Source organism: Emydura macquarii, unplaced genomic scaffold, assembly GCF_026122565.2.
Source record: "Emydura macquarii macquarii isolate MOO-44397 ecotype Brisbane River unplaced genomic scaffold, CSIRO-AGI_Emac_v2 contig_2140, whole genome shotgun sequence".
Classification (NCBI taxonomy): domain Eukaryota; kingdom Metazoa; phylum Chordata; order Testudines; family Chelidae; genus Emydura; species Emydura macquarii.
This window is the reverse complement of record NW_027132277.1, coordinates 279,769-296,703: the sequence shown is the minus strand read 5'-3', so window position 1 is coordinate 296,703 and position 16,935 is coordinate 279,769. Positions and strand designations below refer to the sequence as shown.

The 16,935-nt window shown below is 48.1% G+C and overlaps 1 protein-coding gene across 1 annotated transcript; it reads left to right on the top strand.

Annotated features, from left to right (window-relative positions):
- Positions 1–1,905: 1,905 nt before the first annotated feature.
- Positions 1,906–14,884, top strand: LOC137160124 (zinc finger protein RFP-like). Its single transcript, XM_067558570.1, has 7 exons — positions 1,906–2,331; positions 3,793–3,888; positions 4,311–4,541; positions 4,863–4,885; positions 5,633–5,748; positions 8,849–8,920; positions 14,376–14,884. Exons 1-7 carry the CDS (start codon positions 1,915–1,917, stop codon positions 14,882–14,884), a joined length of 1,464 nt encoding a protein of 487 aa, XP_067414671.1. The 5' UTR covers positions 1,906–1,914.
- Positions 14,885–16,935: the final 2,051 nt, after the last annotated feature.

The window sequence follows — 16,935 nt, the reverse complement described above, 5'->3', positions numbered from 1 at the left end:
TGCTGTGGGAAGGAGTTGTGGGTGAGGAGCTGTCACCTGAATGAAGATAAGGTGACTGTGCAGTGTGGAGAGTCTAGTACATGGCAGGTGTAACCAGAAGGGGAGAAGACATGAAATGGGTGTCATGCTATCTGGATAAGGGGGGCCCTTGAGGTGTATCCAGGAGCTCAAATTACTCCATTCTACACCAGTCGCGTGTTGGGGGTGTCATGCTGGCTGGATTGAGGTGGGGACATTTGTCATATTGGTTAACATCATTGTGTCAAAATCGTAATAATTCATGTCAGACATGCCATATCAAGTACTGTTAGAAAGGCTGTAATGTGCTAAGTAAAATGATAATACTTCTGTTCACGTGTTATCTCTGTAATGGAAGTTATGGACATATTTGATGTATCTGTGTTACAAACTGTGCTATATAAGATACACCCCAGACAGGATGGCAGCAGAACAATAGCATGCTTACTAGCCCATTGAAACTTTCACAGATGCAAGGGGCCCGGGAAAGGAACTAGTGACATACCTTAGAAGTCACCAGGACTTGCTCATGTGACTCTGAACTCCATTTTCGTGCCTGTAAAATTCCACAAGACAGCATGGCCAGGGCCAGGGGGTATATAAGGTGGTGGCCTGGGAAACCATTTTGTCTTTCATCCTGTTCAGCTACAGACACATCCCTATCTCTGGACCAATTCATTTGCAACTGAACCAAAGGCCTAAGACCCATCCAGGAATTGTATGTGTACCAGAGGAACTATACAAGCCTGCAACTCCACAATTCTCCCAGAAGCTTGATGTATATGGACTTTCAATCATCTGTATGTATCTGATTTGCTTTGACATTTAACATTTCTCTCATAGTTTGTTTCTTTTATTTTACAATAAAACTTTCGTTTTAGTTGCTAAAGCATTGGCTGGCAGCATGGTATTTTGGGTAAGATCCAAACTTATATTGATCTGGTGCTGTGGCTGACCCTTTGAGGTCAGAGGGAACCTTTTTAGTGAAGAGCATAGAGTTTAAAAAACTCTTCTCTTTACTGGCCTAGTGGCTGATTTGTGAGCCAGAGACTGGAATGCAGTAAAGGAGGCTGTGTGCATTTGTGGTCTGCCTTGTTGATAGGTGATGTTGGGAGAATCTGCTCTCCTTTTGCTGCGTGCCCTGATCTTGGCATTCTCAGGTGGATACCCTGGGCACGGACGGGTCACAGGAACATTCAGCTGTGGTTAGCACACTGTCTTAGCAGCAATGTCTACAATGCAACTTAATAGAAATGGAATGAAAATTCCATTTTTATTTTTTTGTACTGAATCAAAATGGAAAGAAAAAACTTCCTGCAACACTAAATAAAAATTAATAATTTGGGGGAAATTGAAATGTTTCATTTCAATAAAATTGTACAGTTATATTCTGATTCCGACTTTTTCATTTTATACTATAAATGATCATGTAATATAAAATAAATTTTAAAACAAAGTCATTCCACTCAAAAAGCCAAAGGGGAACATTTTAACGTTGTTGAAATGTTTCATTTTATGAAAATCATCAAAGTGAACACATTCCCATGGAAAGTTTTGATTTCAACAAAATGGCATTTTCGGACAGAAAAATTGTTCCATTAGAAATTTTTCTGACCAGCTCTAATTTTTACGAGTGACTAAACAACAGGGCAGGTTGTATGTATCCCCAGCATTTTGGAGGAGTTCGTGTCAATTGGCAGTCATCACACTTCATTCAAAGGTTCTTCACAATCCACAAAAAAACACATCAGACCCCACCCAGAGAGAAAAGTTTCAGCCCCGGCCTGTGCAAAGGACTGTGCAAAGTTTCAGCCCAGGCCAAAATTCTGAGAAGAAAGTGAAACTAAAAAATTCCATTCCTCTCTCTCGTCTTGTTTCTCTCCTGCACAAGCAGCCATGGCTGCTGCGAATCCAGCAAAAACTCTCCAGGATGAAACGACCTGTCCCATCTGTCTGGAGTATTTTAATGATCCAGTGTCTCTAGACTGTAATCACGATTTCTGCAGAGCCTGCATCACCCAGTGCCGGGGGAGATTCAGTGCAGACATCTCCTGCCCTCAATGCCGAGAGACCTTTCCCCAGAGGAACCTCAAGCCGAACAGGAAGCTCAAGAATATTGTGGAAGCAGCCAGAGAACTCAGCTTGCAGCCAGGGAGGGAACAAGAAACAGAAAGACTGTGTGAGAAACACAGGGAGCCTCTAAAACTGTTCTGCAAAGAGGACGAAATCCCCATCTGCCTGGTGTGTGACAGATCCAAGGAGCACAAGGATCACACAGTCGTTCCTGCAGAGGAAGCAGTTAAAGAATTCAAGGTATGACCGAGCATTATTTTTATAGTCAGAGCCTCGGGAAACTCACCTTCCCCAGCATTCGGCTTTTCTTTAGCCCCAGGCAGCCACATGATGAGCCTCATCCCAGGATTTCAGGCCTATGTAGGTTTCTCAGCAACTCCTCCAAAGGCTCATGCAGGTGAAATGTGGCCCTCCATAAATGTCCTAATGCTTACATGCTGGAGTGAGGGGGGGAAAAAACCCTCATCTCCTGTACACTGTGTCCAGGGCAGTGAAGGACCCTTTCTCTACCCCTTCCCACTTCCACCACCTCCCAACAATATAAACACCATATTCGAACTGCTCCGCTCCTTGGGATAATCCCTGCCCTGAGCAGGCCACAGTCTAAATAGAAAAGATAGACTGAGGGTGCGAGAGGAAACTGAGGCACAGAGAGGGAACTTGTCTTATCCAGTGTCACTCAGCAGAGCTAGTAATACAACCCAGGGCTAATAAGCCTCCGATCAGTGCCCTGACCACTAGACCATGCTGCCTCCCCACAAGCACTAAAAAATAACTACGCAAGGCCGTTTGGAGGGAATGGTGCTTTGATAAACTGCCCAGGCCCAGCAGAAGATGGTGCTTCCCACAGGGATTCTGAACTCCTGTGTTACTCCATGAGGGGTTAAACTCAGATGCCGGCCTGCACTAGAGGAGATCACTGGGATAAACGCTGTGTGAACCCACAGAACCTTGAGTACATGCACAAAAGGGCTCCAGACAGCGCAGGTCCATGCCAAATACCACTGGGATTAGACTGGGTTGCAGCAAAACTAACCCTGGGCGGTGCTGAGCTGTGTCAGTCTGAAGAACCAGCCAAAGTGGTTCCATTCTCCTCAAGCTGCTCTCCATAGCGTGGCATTTTGAAATCTCTAGGACCCCCTGCTTCCGGGAGCTTTGGTGGGAGCTAGGGAATAGCTACCCAGGCAGCATTGGCACTGGAAGGGTCCAGGACAGTACAAGGGCAAACACCAAACACTGCTGCCAAAAATAAACACGTCTAACAGGGTTTGTCCTATTGCTCAGCCCAGTTCTGTCCAACCGGTGCAATTCCCAGCAGTTCAGGGCTGAAATTCAGTGGGAGTTGGGCTCCTTGGAGAATCCCAGCCCATATTCTGAGCCCTAGTGGCACCTGGGATTTGTCTCTCCTTGTTGGTAAAACCTTCCCAAAAACAGGATATTTCACACGGTGAAAGGAAAATCCCAGGATCTGACGTCAGTGTCATGTTGGTGTCAATCAATGGAGAAACCAGGTCAAACAATTTCAAGAAGCCTGAAAATAAAACACTCCCAGTGTCCATTAATATGACTCCACTTCCTTGGTATATCTGATATCATGAACCCACTGGATTTTCCAGTCATCGGTGGCGTGGAAAAGATCATCCCCGCTCTCACTCCTAAAAATAAAGCTAACAACACTCAAATCATTTTCTGTTTCTTCAGGGAAAGATTCAGGCCCATTTGAAGAAACTGAGGGAAGAGAGAGAAAAACTCGTGGAATTTCAAGTGAGCAGCGAGAAGAGAAGCCAGGAAAATCTGGTAGGCGACCATCATTATTAACCTGCATTTGTAACAAGCCGTATAGAGGGTCGTTCTCAATCTGAGCAATGAAGAGAGGCAGGGGCAATCTAGAGGCCCAATTATGTTTTATCTCAACCAGTTGGGGGTGCAGCACAAATCTCCAAAGCCATCGATAATGCACCATTCGAACCATGTCAGACATGGAAACATCAATTTCTGAGATTCTGAAGTCAAGGGTGTGAGATTCTAAGGACAAGGGGCCAAGGGAAAGGGCGTGAAAAATATTCTCTCTAGTAACCACAGAGTATTGTTCAGTGACAGATGATGAATTTGCAAAGACATTCTCCTCCTGCACACTCAACACTCCATGAAAGGACCCCAGACTCCATCCATGTCCCTGACCAGCCCTTTCTCTATTTTTTTTATATTTTCTTTTACAGAGAAAGACACAAACCGAAAGGCAAAAAATTGTGTCTGAATTTCAGCAACTGCGGCGGTTCCTGGAGGAACAAGAGCAACACCTGCTGGCCCAGCTTCTAAAGCTGGACAACAAGATTCTGAAGATACAGACTGAAAATATCAACAAACTCTCTGCCGAGATGTCCCATCTCACTGAGCTGATCAGTGACATAGAGGGGAAGTATCAGAAGCCAGCAAGTGAATTCCTGCAGGTGAGACTGAGTTAGAAACACTTCATATCCAGCACAGGGACAGGAGAGATCCTAAAACATGGGCACGGGAGTCCCGTGCATGGGCATGGTCACAGAGATCTCAGTATAACTCAGTGTGTGCATTTCTGACATGAGATTTATTATTGTTCTTTGCAGACTCACAGACACATTGATATTAGAGATGGAAAAGCCCCATTAGCTCAGGGAATCCATGGCCCTGGGGCCGGGACATGGCCTCTTTTCCCCATACTTGCTAAATCACTTCTTTGGAATTGAAGTGTATGTCAGGTGGGACTAATATTCTCTCTCTCTCTCCTCTAGGATATCAGAAGCACCTTGAGCAGGTACGTGGCTCTCTCTCACTCCCCCTCACACTTCACAGTGCTGAGAAAGAGCTTGGAGATTATGTTAGCATCGCATCTCTCCAGGGCTCTGCATCAAAATGGGTGGGGAAAGTCACATTGTGGATAAAATTCTCTCTGATAAACTTCAACTTCATCTTGAGGTTCTCACCGTTTTATAGAAGACTCTGGAATTATCCATTCAGTGGAAAAGACTGACCTAAAGTATTTTGTAGAGATGTCACATCCCAGGGGGACAGGCTGCCTCACGATTGTGGAGATGGAATATGGGCCTTTCCCTGCTGGGGCGCTGGTTACCATTCAGCCCAGGGCAGCAGTGATCGAGTCTTTCTCCCCTGAGGACTGTTTGGAGACCTGGGTGGAATAAGCTGCGGACAGGGATGTTGGTGTATCGGTTTAGTTCCTAGTAGATAGATTTCTACAACAATTAGCATGGGAACCATCTTTCCAACAGTAGAGCCCTGCAAACCCATGGATATCTGCTAGATGTCCCTGTCCACCGCTCTATCCATCAAGGCAGAGAGTCCAAGGAGGAAATTGGACAGAGAGAGACTCAATTCCCCTTTTATCCCAGAGCTGATCTCTACAGGCCAGGGTTGAAGAATATGAATGGGTCCTTTGGGGGAGAAGGTTGCACAGCCATGGCCTGTGTTGCACCTTCTCGGAGGCTGGGAGAAGTAAAAAGAGTCACTAAGTGCAATATAACCGTGTGAAATTGTTTGTGTCCAGGTGTGAGAAGGGGAAGTTCCAGCAGCCAGAGGAGATTTCTCCTGAACTGGAAAAGGGACTCAGTGATTTCTCCCAGAAAACTGTTGCTCTAATGGAGACACTGAGGAAGTTCAAAGGTACTGAGAAGGGATCTAGGATGGAAAACTGGGAAAAGCCTCTGAGGGCTGGTCTACAGTACAGAGTTTTGTTGGTGGGAAGTAGGCTGCAGGGGGTGGGAGTGAGAAACCGGGGTAGCTGGACTCCACTCCCCTGGGGCGAGAAGTCCTGGGTGGCTTCCCCCGGCTCTAGCTGGGGAGTGGGGGGAGGGGGAACAGCCCGCCAGGAGCTTCTGGGGCAGCCAGTCCCCCAGCAGGGAGCTGCCAGACCTGTCTCAGTTCCCGCACTGCCCCTCTTAGGTCGGTGGAAATGCTCCTGGTGAGGCCTGAGACTGTGGGAGGAGAATGGCTCTGGCCAGTTGGTTCATAACTAGATTATGCTTCTATTTAATTGTTGGATGAGAACGCCACACAGGGTCCAAGTCCCTCAGGTTGATTAATTCAAACCTTTTATTTGTACCAAAAGCATGCCTTGCAATTACACTTACTCTTCAAGTAAAAAATGACAGACATACAGATAGTTTTCACCTTTCCCCCGCAGAGGTGTTTTTGGACTTTGCGAACTGCTCCTAGGCCGTACATTTTGGGTGTCTGTGTCCGTAAGCACATTGTGTGATCAAAACGTCTCTTTGTCCCACACACAGACTTATGAACATGTCACTTAATAACAAGGTCACTTAAGGCAACATTTCCCTTACATCAAGGAAACTGCTAACCAGGCCGAAGCCGAATCAGTCAGTATAAAAGCACAATCTTGTTCTGTCCAAACTTATGCATAAGAATTGACCCATGTAGCAATTCGCAATACTTAATATAACAAATAGTGGCAAGCAGACAAACGGAGCTCATGTAGCAGGGGCCCAGGCATCAGGACATTTCACATTAATTCATGACTTACCAACGGTCATAACATTAAGCAAATATAACATTAGCAAAATGGCCTAATTTGGAACACCCGAGTTTCTCTCTCCCAACTAGAGAATGGCAGAGCATGACTGCATGGGTCGGTCCTGAGGCCGGTTTTGTTCAACATCTTCATTGATGATCTGGAGGATGGGGCGGATTGCACCCTCAGCAAGCTCGCAGATGACGCTAAGCTGGTGGGGGATGAAGGGGAGGGATAGGATACAGAGTGACCTTGACAAATCGGAGGATTGGGCCAAAAGAAATCTGATAAGGTTTCACAAGGATAAGGGCAGAGTCCTGCACTTAGGACGGAAGAATCCCATGCACTGCCGCAGATTGGGGACCAATTGGCTAAGCAGCAGTTCTGCAGAAAAGGACCTGGGGTAACAGTGGACAAGAAACTGGATATAAGTCAACAGTGGGGCCCTTGTTGCCAAGAAGGTTAATGGCATATCGGGCTGCATTAGTAAGCGTATTGCCAGCAGATCGAAGACAGTGATTATTCCCTTTTATTCAGCATTGGTGAGGCCATATCTCGAATACCGTGGCCAGTTTTGGGGCCCCCACTACAGGAAGAATGTGGAGAAAGAATGTGGAGAGAGTCCAGCGGAGGGCAACAAAAATGATCAGGGGGCTGGAGCACATGACTTATGAGGAGTGGCTGAGGGAACTGCGCTTGTTTAGTCTGCAGAAGAGAAGAATGATGGGGAATTTGATAGCGCCCTTCATGTTCCTGAAGGGGGGATCCAGGGAGGATGGAGCTAGGCTGTTCTCAGTGGTGGCAGATGACAGAACAAGGAGCAATGTCTCAAGTTGCAGTGGGGGAGGTTGTGATTGGATATTGGGAAAAGCTTTTTCACTAGGAGTGTGGTGAAGCACTGGAATGGGTTACCTAGAGAGGTGGTGTAATCTCCATCCTTAGAGGTTCTTAATGTACGGCTTGATGAATCCCTGGCTGGAATAATTTAGTTGGGGTTGGCCCTGCTTTGAGCAGGGGGTGGACTAGATACCTCCTGAGGTCCCTTCCAACCCTCATCTTCTGTGATTCAGAATATTATGATTCTAGTGCACCAGAGCTGTTTAACATGCACAGCTGCAAACAGAGTCAGTGGGAACTGCGGGTGCCCAACCCCTCTGAGAACCAGGCCCCAGGTGCCTAAAGGCCGACACTCAAAATCTAGACCCTACGTTAAAGACCATTTGATAAAGTTGGTCCCAGCCTATCACTGTGCTCTGGTCTCCTATGGCAGCTAGTTTCAGCCAAACAGGCTGTGGGGAAGGAGAAAGCCCTTATCACAGAATGAGGAATCCCTCCAGCACAGAAGCATCTGGTACCTCCCCTATAGCAGCTGCAGATACTAGAAGTGTTCCTGAGAGGTCTGGGAATGGAGGGGGGTAAGGGCAAGGCGGAGGAGGGAGGAAGTGGAAAAGGGATAGAGGGACGTGGGCAGTGTAAAGTTGGGTCTCTGACACTGCACGCTGGCCAAGAAACACGGGGGCCATTGTAGAAGGGACACAACTCTGCCTGGCTTCAGAACTTCCTCAGCCTGTGCCAAGGTCTGCACCGGCCCCTGCAGCCACTGAACAGCAGAGTCACAAACTGCCTCCCTCTCTCCTCTTGCCAGTACAGGGTGAATCTGGCCCATTGAGCCAAACTTCCCCCTGCCTCTAATTCCACATGGATAAAATGATTTTATTATTATTCATATTTCTGCCTCTGGAGGACGAGGGCCCCGTCGTGCTGCTCTCTGTGGAGATGCTAAATAAACAGACCCAACAGCTTACAAGTCAAGCTCTGATTTTCCAAACTCGTAACATTCTGTTAATGTCAAAGGGACCAAAGTGGGTAAAGTTACTTTTATGCCAAAGTCTTTGCATGATCTGGGTCTAGGACTCTAGGTTATGACAAAATGGAGTAAGTGATGAGACAAACCAAATGGAGTCTGTAAGCAGGGAGGAAAAAGCTAATCTCTTACAGATTGTCTGGCCTGGGATGGTTGTGAGGCTTCATGGATATTGATTCCATTGGTGGGAGATGCATGAATGAGAGAGGAAAGGGATGGTTTCAGAATAGTTTATATTAAATACCTGAGTGTGTCTCTGGGCCTCTCTGTCTGTCATAATTAAAACACAGTTAACTCATATATATAAGTGGGAATGCTGTTATAAATATGAAACCCTGAAATTTCATCTCTTTTATCCTTTCCCCCTCCAGACACTCTGCTGTCTGCGCTGGACACAAAAAGAGGGGAATCCTTAGGATCACTCAGACAAGGAGCAATTGCAGGTGAAGATTAGTTTTTAATTATCAGAAAGTTCCCATGAAAACATTTTCATGACATTGTTGATAAAATTAAAAACCAACCGACACCAGCCAGGACACACCGAGCCCACAAAAAGAAACACATGAAATGCTAAGAGGATCCCAAGTCACACAAACAATCCTAACACCAACTTCAGTGCTGCCTTCGTGCCCACGCTGATGAACAAACACTCGCATTGAGCAGCCCCAGAACAGAGCTCTCACCCCTGAGGGCTGACACATCCCTCTTCTTTCCCCTGGGCAGGGCTGGGCTCTCCCATTGGAGCTTCTCACTGTTTCATGGATTGGGGAGATACTCTTCTTCTGATGCTGCTTCCCCCACTTCTCTCTGGGCTGGGGATGGGGCTACCAGACCCAACGCCACTCCCTGCTCTCTGGTCTTCATTGGCTCTGTCCCAATGCTGCTCTGTTCCCTGGCCTGAGAGTGGAGGATGCAGTTAGGGGAAGGAGCTTCCCTCTGGGCAGTGGCGTAGGGAGGGTCTCCGGCGCCTGGGGACCAAGCCTACATTTGCGCCCCTCTGCTTCATGCCCCTCCTCGTGTAGGGCAGGAGGGTTCCCGGTGTGACCCCTCAGCTGCCCTGGAAAGGGCACGTGACCCTTCCGTGCCCTGGCTAGCCACCTGATAATACCAAGGTTAGGGCAGGTTGCAAAAGGAGAGCAGATTCTCCCAGCTCTGGTGGGTGACACTGAAGTCAGACTTCCCAACCAGCCACAGACTGCACTTCTGATTCCCTTGTACCTGAGAATGTCTTAATGGGCCATTAAGCAGGCTATTGTTCTATCCCCATCCTGTCTGGGGTGTGTTCCAGACAGCAAAGTTTGAAACACAGATATATCAAACATATCCATAACTTCCACCTCACATATAACACACGAACATAAACATCATCATCTTCCTTAGCACATTACAGCCTTTCTAACAGTACCTGACATGGTATATCTCACATGAATCATTATGATTTTGACATACTGATGTCACAATAGAATAACTGCCGCCGCCGCCGCCCCCCCTCCCCAACCCAGCCAGAGTGACACCCCCAATGCGAGACTGGTGTAGAAGGGAGTAATCAGCGCTCCTGAATACACCTCAAGTGCCCCCTTATCCAGCCAGCATGACACCCCCCACGGAAAATGGACGCAGAAAGGAGTGTCCCAAGACACTGCTGAATGCATCACAGGAACATTCCCTCTTCAGTTTTTAACATGTTTCAAGGGTTTTACAAAGTATCAGGCACATGGAACATTTCTACAGTTTCTGGCATTAACAACAAATTACAAGACTTAACATTGGCATATACATTAACAGCAAAATCATGTTTAGTTGAAACAGGCTTTTTCTTTGTAAGGTTTACTATGGAGGTAACAATGTTATCCATTTTTTTACAAACGTCTGTAAGAGTTCAGTTAGCTCAATAGTGGGTTCTTGGTGCATAATCTATGCTCCTTCTGCTAGGGCTAGGCTTTGGGTCTCCACCCTGGCCCCCTCCAAAGAAACATCCTTTTGTTGAACCCTAACAAACTCCTTCTGAATTTCACTTAAATTCAGAGCCTTCTCAGGCACATCCAATCCACTTTCAGCTGGCCACACCCGAGAGGAGTCCTCCGTGCTAACAGCCATGGGTAGATCTCTCTCCCCCCTGTCAGGCACGTAACTTGCACTACCACCACACACACTAGCTAGTTCACTAGTTTTCAAATTCTTACCTTATTCATTTCAAGTCTGGACTTGGTCTTAAAGAGATATTTACCATTCTCCCTATCATCTCATAAACAGGGTTCTGATGTTTTTTCCCAATCACTGATTTCACATAGCATTAGATGTACCTGAGTCCACTAAGAGACTACAAGATATATCCAAAGCATCCAGAGGTGAGAGTTTGCCTACCACCCCGTTTTCCCAAGAGATCAACAGCACATCTGTCCTGCTGTGTAGCTTCAGCTATCCAATTTTTCCTCTGAAACTGAGACACTCTCTGTTCACTTACAGAGCTACTAGTCTGGAGACATTCAGGTTTCAACATCATTGTCTCCCCACTATAATGATCAAGCACAGCCACTTGGTTACAGGGCTGTTTAAGCTTCCTAATAATTTCCACTCCATCTGGAGCCTTTTCCAAGGTATCCAAACTGGACCTTTCTAAAACAAAATCAGCGAATCCATCCACATGTGAAAAGCTTTGGCAGTTAGAAACTGAACCAAGTCTCTCAACTTATAAACAGTTGCTTGCTACAGGCAGTGACTCATCCTGAACTAACTTAATCAATTCGCTTTCACACCCTTCAGTTGCAGAAAATTGCTTGCAAAAGCTATCAGGAGGTTTTATTCCTTCAGGAGCAGTTTTAGGCAACAATCCCTTTTCCACAGACATTTCCTCTCTCTCTTCATCTAGAAACATTTCCCTGAGCCCTAACAGACTCTTTCGGGGTTTCAGTTAAGTCTAGAACCAAATCTAAGACGACGGGCACCCCCTCAATTAGCATAAGCTGAGAGATACTCTCTGTCTGCTCTTTAGACAGAAGGTTGGAGACAAACTCTCACTCCGCAGATAAACTGCTATTCTCAACATTCCAACAGTTTGAAATTTCCCCAGCCCACATGGCTGTTTCCAAACAAACTTTTGGAGATTGGGGTACCTTCCCCAATGGGCAAGTCATTACCCCCAACAGACACAGGTTTAGGAACATTTCCTTCCTGGGTCTTAGTTGAATCCAGAACCACTTCTGGTATAACAACTAACAAATCCTCCACCAGTATAAGCTGAGAGGCACTCTCTGCCTGCTCCACAGACAGTACACTGGAGATCAATTTCCCCCCATCAGATAAACAGCTATTCTTACCAGACAAATGCTTTGAACTTTCCTCCCCCTTGCCCCAGCCCTCATGACTGCTTACAGACAAGCTCTGGGAGAATGGGAAGGTTTCCTTAACAGGCAACATGCCATTCCCAACAGACAAGCTTTTGGAGGCAGTTTCTCTCTCAGCAGATAAACTGCTTTTCTGAACAGACAAGCTGCTATTTTCCACAATCCCAAGGCTAGAGACACTCTTTTCCTTGTCACAGCATACCTGCCTAAACACAGACAACTGCTTATGTTCATGCACCCCCCCTTCATAAATTTCCCCACTGATTACTGGTAACACAGGAGACTTACATTTATACTGCTTCTGGGACTGGGTGACATTAACCTGGTTATATATATTTACCATATATAAAACATATCAAAATCGCTATAAACTGAAAAGATTTTCTCCCAATCACTGTTAAGAGAAGCTGGGCTTCTAGGAGGATACAGTTTCTGCTTTTTCAGGATCTGGAGTTGGAGTCTGGATTTTTTCATCCACTTTGGATGAGCTTCCATCCGTCTCTGATGAGTTTTTTCTTCAGTCTTCTCTTTAGCAGCTATCAGCTCCATCTGTTTTTGATGAGCTTCTTCAGTTTCTAGTTTCAGCTTGGAAATTCTTGCCTCAGCCTTCTGAGCTCCTGGGCTCTTTCCTCATCTTCAGCCTTTTCTCTCTCACGCTGCAGACGCTGTCTCTCTCTCAAGGCTTGCTGGCGATCTTCCACGCCGCTGCCTCTGTGAGGAAGTCAGCTGGAGATGCTGCTTTCAGGTCCTTGTGTCTGAGATGATCTCTTATTCTCTGCTTTGAGCTATCCCCTTTAAGGGTGATTTTTCTATCCTTACATAACTGTTTACGCTCTCTTATGTTCATAGCATCATATGATCTCTGCTCACTCATCTTAACTAACTTTAATTTTTAACACACTAATATCAAATATCAAAATCTGGAACAGCATGAGGTTCTGATCCAAAATCCAAATGTTCTGTTTCTGTGAACCCTGCTAAGACTACACCACTGTGACCCTTCCGTGCCCTGGCTAGCCACCTGATAATGCCAAGGTCAGGGCAGGTTGCAAACGGAGAGCAGATTTTCCCAGCACTGATGGGTAACACTGAAGTCAGACTTCCCAACCAGCCACAAACTACTTCTGATTCCCCACACTGGTTATCAAGAAGCCAGTACACAAATACACACAGCCCCCTTGCACCTGAGAATGTCTTAATGGGCCATTAAGCAGGCTATTGTTCTATCCCCATCCTGTCTGGGGTGTGTTCCAGACAGCAAAGTTTGAAACACAGATATATCAAACATATCCATAACTTCCACCTCACATATAACACACGAACATAAACATCATCATCTTCCTTAGCACATTACAGCCTTTCTAACAGTACCTGACATGTTATATCTCACATAAATCATTATGATTTTGACATACGGATGTCACACAACAGAATAACTGCCCCCCGCCAACCCAGCCAGTGTGACACCCCCAACCTGAGACTGGTGTAGAAGGGAGTAATCAGAGCTCCTGAATACACCTCAGGGGCCCCCCTTATCCAGCCAGCGTGACAGAGGGGACTATATCTGCAAGCGGGGGGAGCCGTAACTCCCTGCACTTCCCCGGCGCCCACCTCTCCCGCTGCAGCCCCATAGCCCAGCGCCTGCTCGGACGGGGGCAGCCTCACCCGCCCGGCTTGGGTGGGGGGGCCAGGCAGGCTCTTCACAACACGCAGGGCGGGAGGCGCAGGAACAGAAGCAGAATCAGTCGCCCCAAAGGCTCCTGCCCCCTCCGCCCGTCGAGAAGGGCCAACCCAGCGCACCCCCCCACCACACTTGCCCGCTGCTCCAGCCTGGCGTCAGCTCACTCGGGGTCGGCCTCATCCCTCACCAGACTGGGGGGGTGGTGCCAGGTCAGCCCTTCACGATGGGTGGAGGGCGCTGGAGGCTGAGGGGCAGCTGCTCCCGCTTCCACTCCTGCGCCCCGTCCCCCGCGTGTCCTGAAGGTCCTGCCTGCCTCCCCCCATTCAGGCTGGGGGGTGACACCACTCCGCATCTGAGACAGTCCAGCGCTGAAGTTGTGGGCAAGTGTATTCTGGGCCAACCCTTAATGGGGGGCAGGGCTCGCAGGAGGCTCCATGCCCCATAGAGCCTCCTGCACACCCTGCCCCCCATTAAGGGCCAGCCCAGTGCTTCCAGCAGGCTAGCGCCCCAGGGGCCTGCTTCCTCCCAGTAAGCCACTGCCTCCGGGGTTTAAAGCTGGTACCTGACTTTTCTGCTCCCTGCTCGCTAAAAGCTTCTGACACCTTCTTTGCTGTGTCTCTGCCTCTGGGAATGGAGCAGCCCCAGCCGGGGGAGCAGGGAACTAAAGCCTCTAAAAGCAAATGAGAAACAGACTGAGGAACTTTAATGACAGCTCAGCTCTGCTCAGCCTCAGGTGCCCAGGGCAGAGGCAGCTCCCCAGGATCCAGGTGTGTCCCAGCTAGAGCAGGGCAGCTGGGGAGTGTGAGAAATGGTCCCAGCCTCCCCCAGGGCTGAGCTCGGCCCCTAACGCTCTGATTCTCTCTCTGCCTCCAGCGAATGTGACTCTGGATCCAGACACGGCTCATCCCAACCTCGTCCTGTCTGAGGATGGGAAAAGTGTGAGATGGGCAGACACACGGCAGGATCTGCCCAACAACCCTGAGAGATTTGACACTGTGTCCTGTGTGCTGGGCTGTGAGGGATTCACCTCGGGGAGACATTGCTGGGAGGTGGAGGTGGGGGGTGGGCGACACTGGGCTGTGGGGGTGGCCAGAGAGTCTGTGAGAAGGAAGGGACGGATCAGCCCTAGCCCTGAGGGGGGGATCTGGGCTGTTCAGCGGTGGGAGGATCAGTTCCAAGCTCTCACCTCCCCTTGGACCCCCCTGCGCCTGGTCCCCAGCAGGATCCGGGTGTGTCTGGACTGTGACCGGGGGCAGGTGACATTTTTCGATGCTGGTGACCAGGCCCCGATCTTCACTTTCCCGCTGGCCTCTGTTCCTGGGGGGAGAATCCGCCCCTGGCTCTGGGTGGGGTCGGGATCCCGGCTCAGACTGTGTCCCTGAGACACTAGGAACCCTCTCTAGCCTCACACACCCTAGTCTCTGAAATCAGCCTCATATAAGGTGCAGTCTCTATGACCTCTTCCTGTGGACTTCCTATCATGCAGTCTCTATGACCCTGGAGGTTGCTTTTGGTCTCCACTCTGTGCAGTCTCTGGCCTGTCAAACCATAGAGCACATTCAGTGATCGAGATAGAGAGGCCAATGTCATTTGTTTCAGGAGGACTCTGGGGATCCAGCGTCAGACAGTGTCACTGAGACATGGAGGGAACAGCCCACTGAGAAATGGAAAAATGGGCTTCTCTAGCCACAGTCATCCTAGTCTCTATGACCAGCACATTCCCATCTACCCAGTGCTTTGCCTTATCTCTATGCCCCTGGAGGACTCCTGTCCACAAACGCTGATCTCTATGATCTCTGGAAATCCCTCCAACTCCCTCCCTGCAGCACCAGGGATGGGTGGAGGATGGGGAGGTGGCTGAAGAACCCCTGGAGCTGCAGAAGGAACAGAGGGGCCCTGAGGGGCAGATGTTGGGGCTGCAGGGTCAGAACTGAGGGGGCTGGGAGCAGAAGTGAAATGGATTTGAGGCCAGAATGAACAGCCGGGCTAGGGAACAGGCAGATGTGGGGGTGGTCGGGACACAGAATTGGTTAATTTGGGTTTGGGGAGAAGGTGGAGGCTCCCCACTAGCAGGGAGCCTGGGAGAGGAGACCCAGGGCCTGGAGAGTGTGATCTACAGGCCACCAAGAAAGGGATATTGCTGTGGGAAGGAGTTGTGGGTGGGGAGATGTCACCTGAATGAAGATAAGCTGACTGTGCAGTGTGGAGAGTCCAGTACATGGCAGGTGTAACCAGAAGGGAGAGAAGACATGAAATGGGAAAAGGTGAAAATAAAATAAAACGAGTAAAGAGAGAAGCTGGGGGGGGGGGGAGTGGGGGGAGCTATAATGGGAAGAGTGAAAGCAAAACAATCCTGAGAAGGGAAAAGCTCATTGGACACAGAGAGGGGAGGGGACAAATTCAGCAGAGAGAACTGGGGCCCTGAGCTGGGATGATCAGAGACAGGGATTAGAGAAGAGCTACGGAGACTCAGAGAAATAAACAGGTGGAAAATGAGTGCTTGAGAAAACAATGTGTAAAATTAGATGAAATGAAAGAAAAGGGAGAAGGAAAGAGAATGGGAGATGGAGATCTATAAAATGTTTCTAAAAGTGAGACTGTAACATTAATTCCACCCCATGTTTCCTGGACAGTATTTGCACTTTGGTACCTTTCAGAGCAACACATCACATTTGTAGATGTTTTTACCATGTGGTGGTTATAAAAGTTCCCTCTCAGCTCCTTTTAAGCCTGGCATTTACTTAAGATAAATGAAACACATCATTCTTCTTGTCTATTTCCCTTTAACTTTTCAGCTGTGATTTTTGAAGGCAGACATGGGATTTCCCCCCCAAAAAATTGGTTGTATCAACCCAACTCCAGTGAAGATAACTGTGGTTGTCACTAGGGTGATAACCTGGACCGTACTGTGATATGTTTCTCTCCATCCTGTATTTTGGGTCATGTGCTTTTATATAAACATGTGAGTCAGGAATTGGTCAGTTGTGCTCAGGAGGGAGCTGCTTGGGTCACTTTACTTCTCAGCTTCCAAACCTGCCAGTGTGCAACACCAACCATCGAAATGTCTGGCAAATGTTTGCAATCTGCAGTACCTGGATTTTATGGCACATTGCCCCACAATCAACTGACTATAATGGTTTTAACTATTGTAATTAAATAAACTATTTTAAAAAAAACGTAAACTCTCCCATTCCCTTATCCAGGCCCTAGGTCTCCCCCTTCCCCAGCCAGGCTCCTCCTGCTCCCACATTCTCCCTCCAACCTCCCCTCTTTATATCCCCCCCTCACATAACCCCACAACCCCTGATTCCCCCTCATCCCCCTTGTCCTGCGAAATTTTATTCTGGTTCATCGCCCTGTATAGATAAGAAACCCACACAGGAATCCGGACAGTCTCCAAACTTTATTCTGCAGAAGGTGAGTCACATAATCA

Bases quoted from the DNA above. Each gene is read 5' to 3' on its own strand.
- LOC137160124 (XM_067558570.1), top strand. From the start codon at position 1,915: ATGGCTGCTGCGAATCCAGCAAAAACTCTCCAGGATGAAACGACCTGT. The intron at 2,332-3,792 runs GTATGACCGAGC...CTGTTTCTTCAG, and splicing joins AAGCAGTTAAAGAATTCAAG to GGAAAGATTCAGGCCCATTT. The intron at 8,921-14,375 runs GTGAAGATTAGT...CTCTGCCTCCAG, and splicing joins CAGACAAGGAGCAATTGCAG to CGAATGTGACTCTGGATCCA.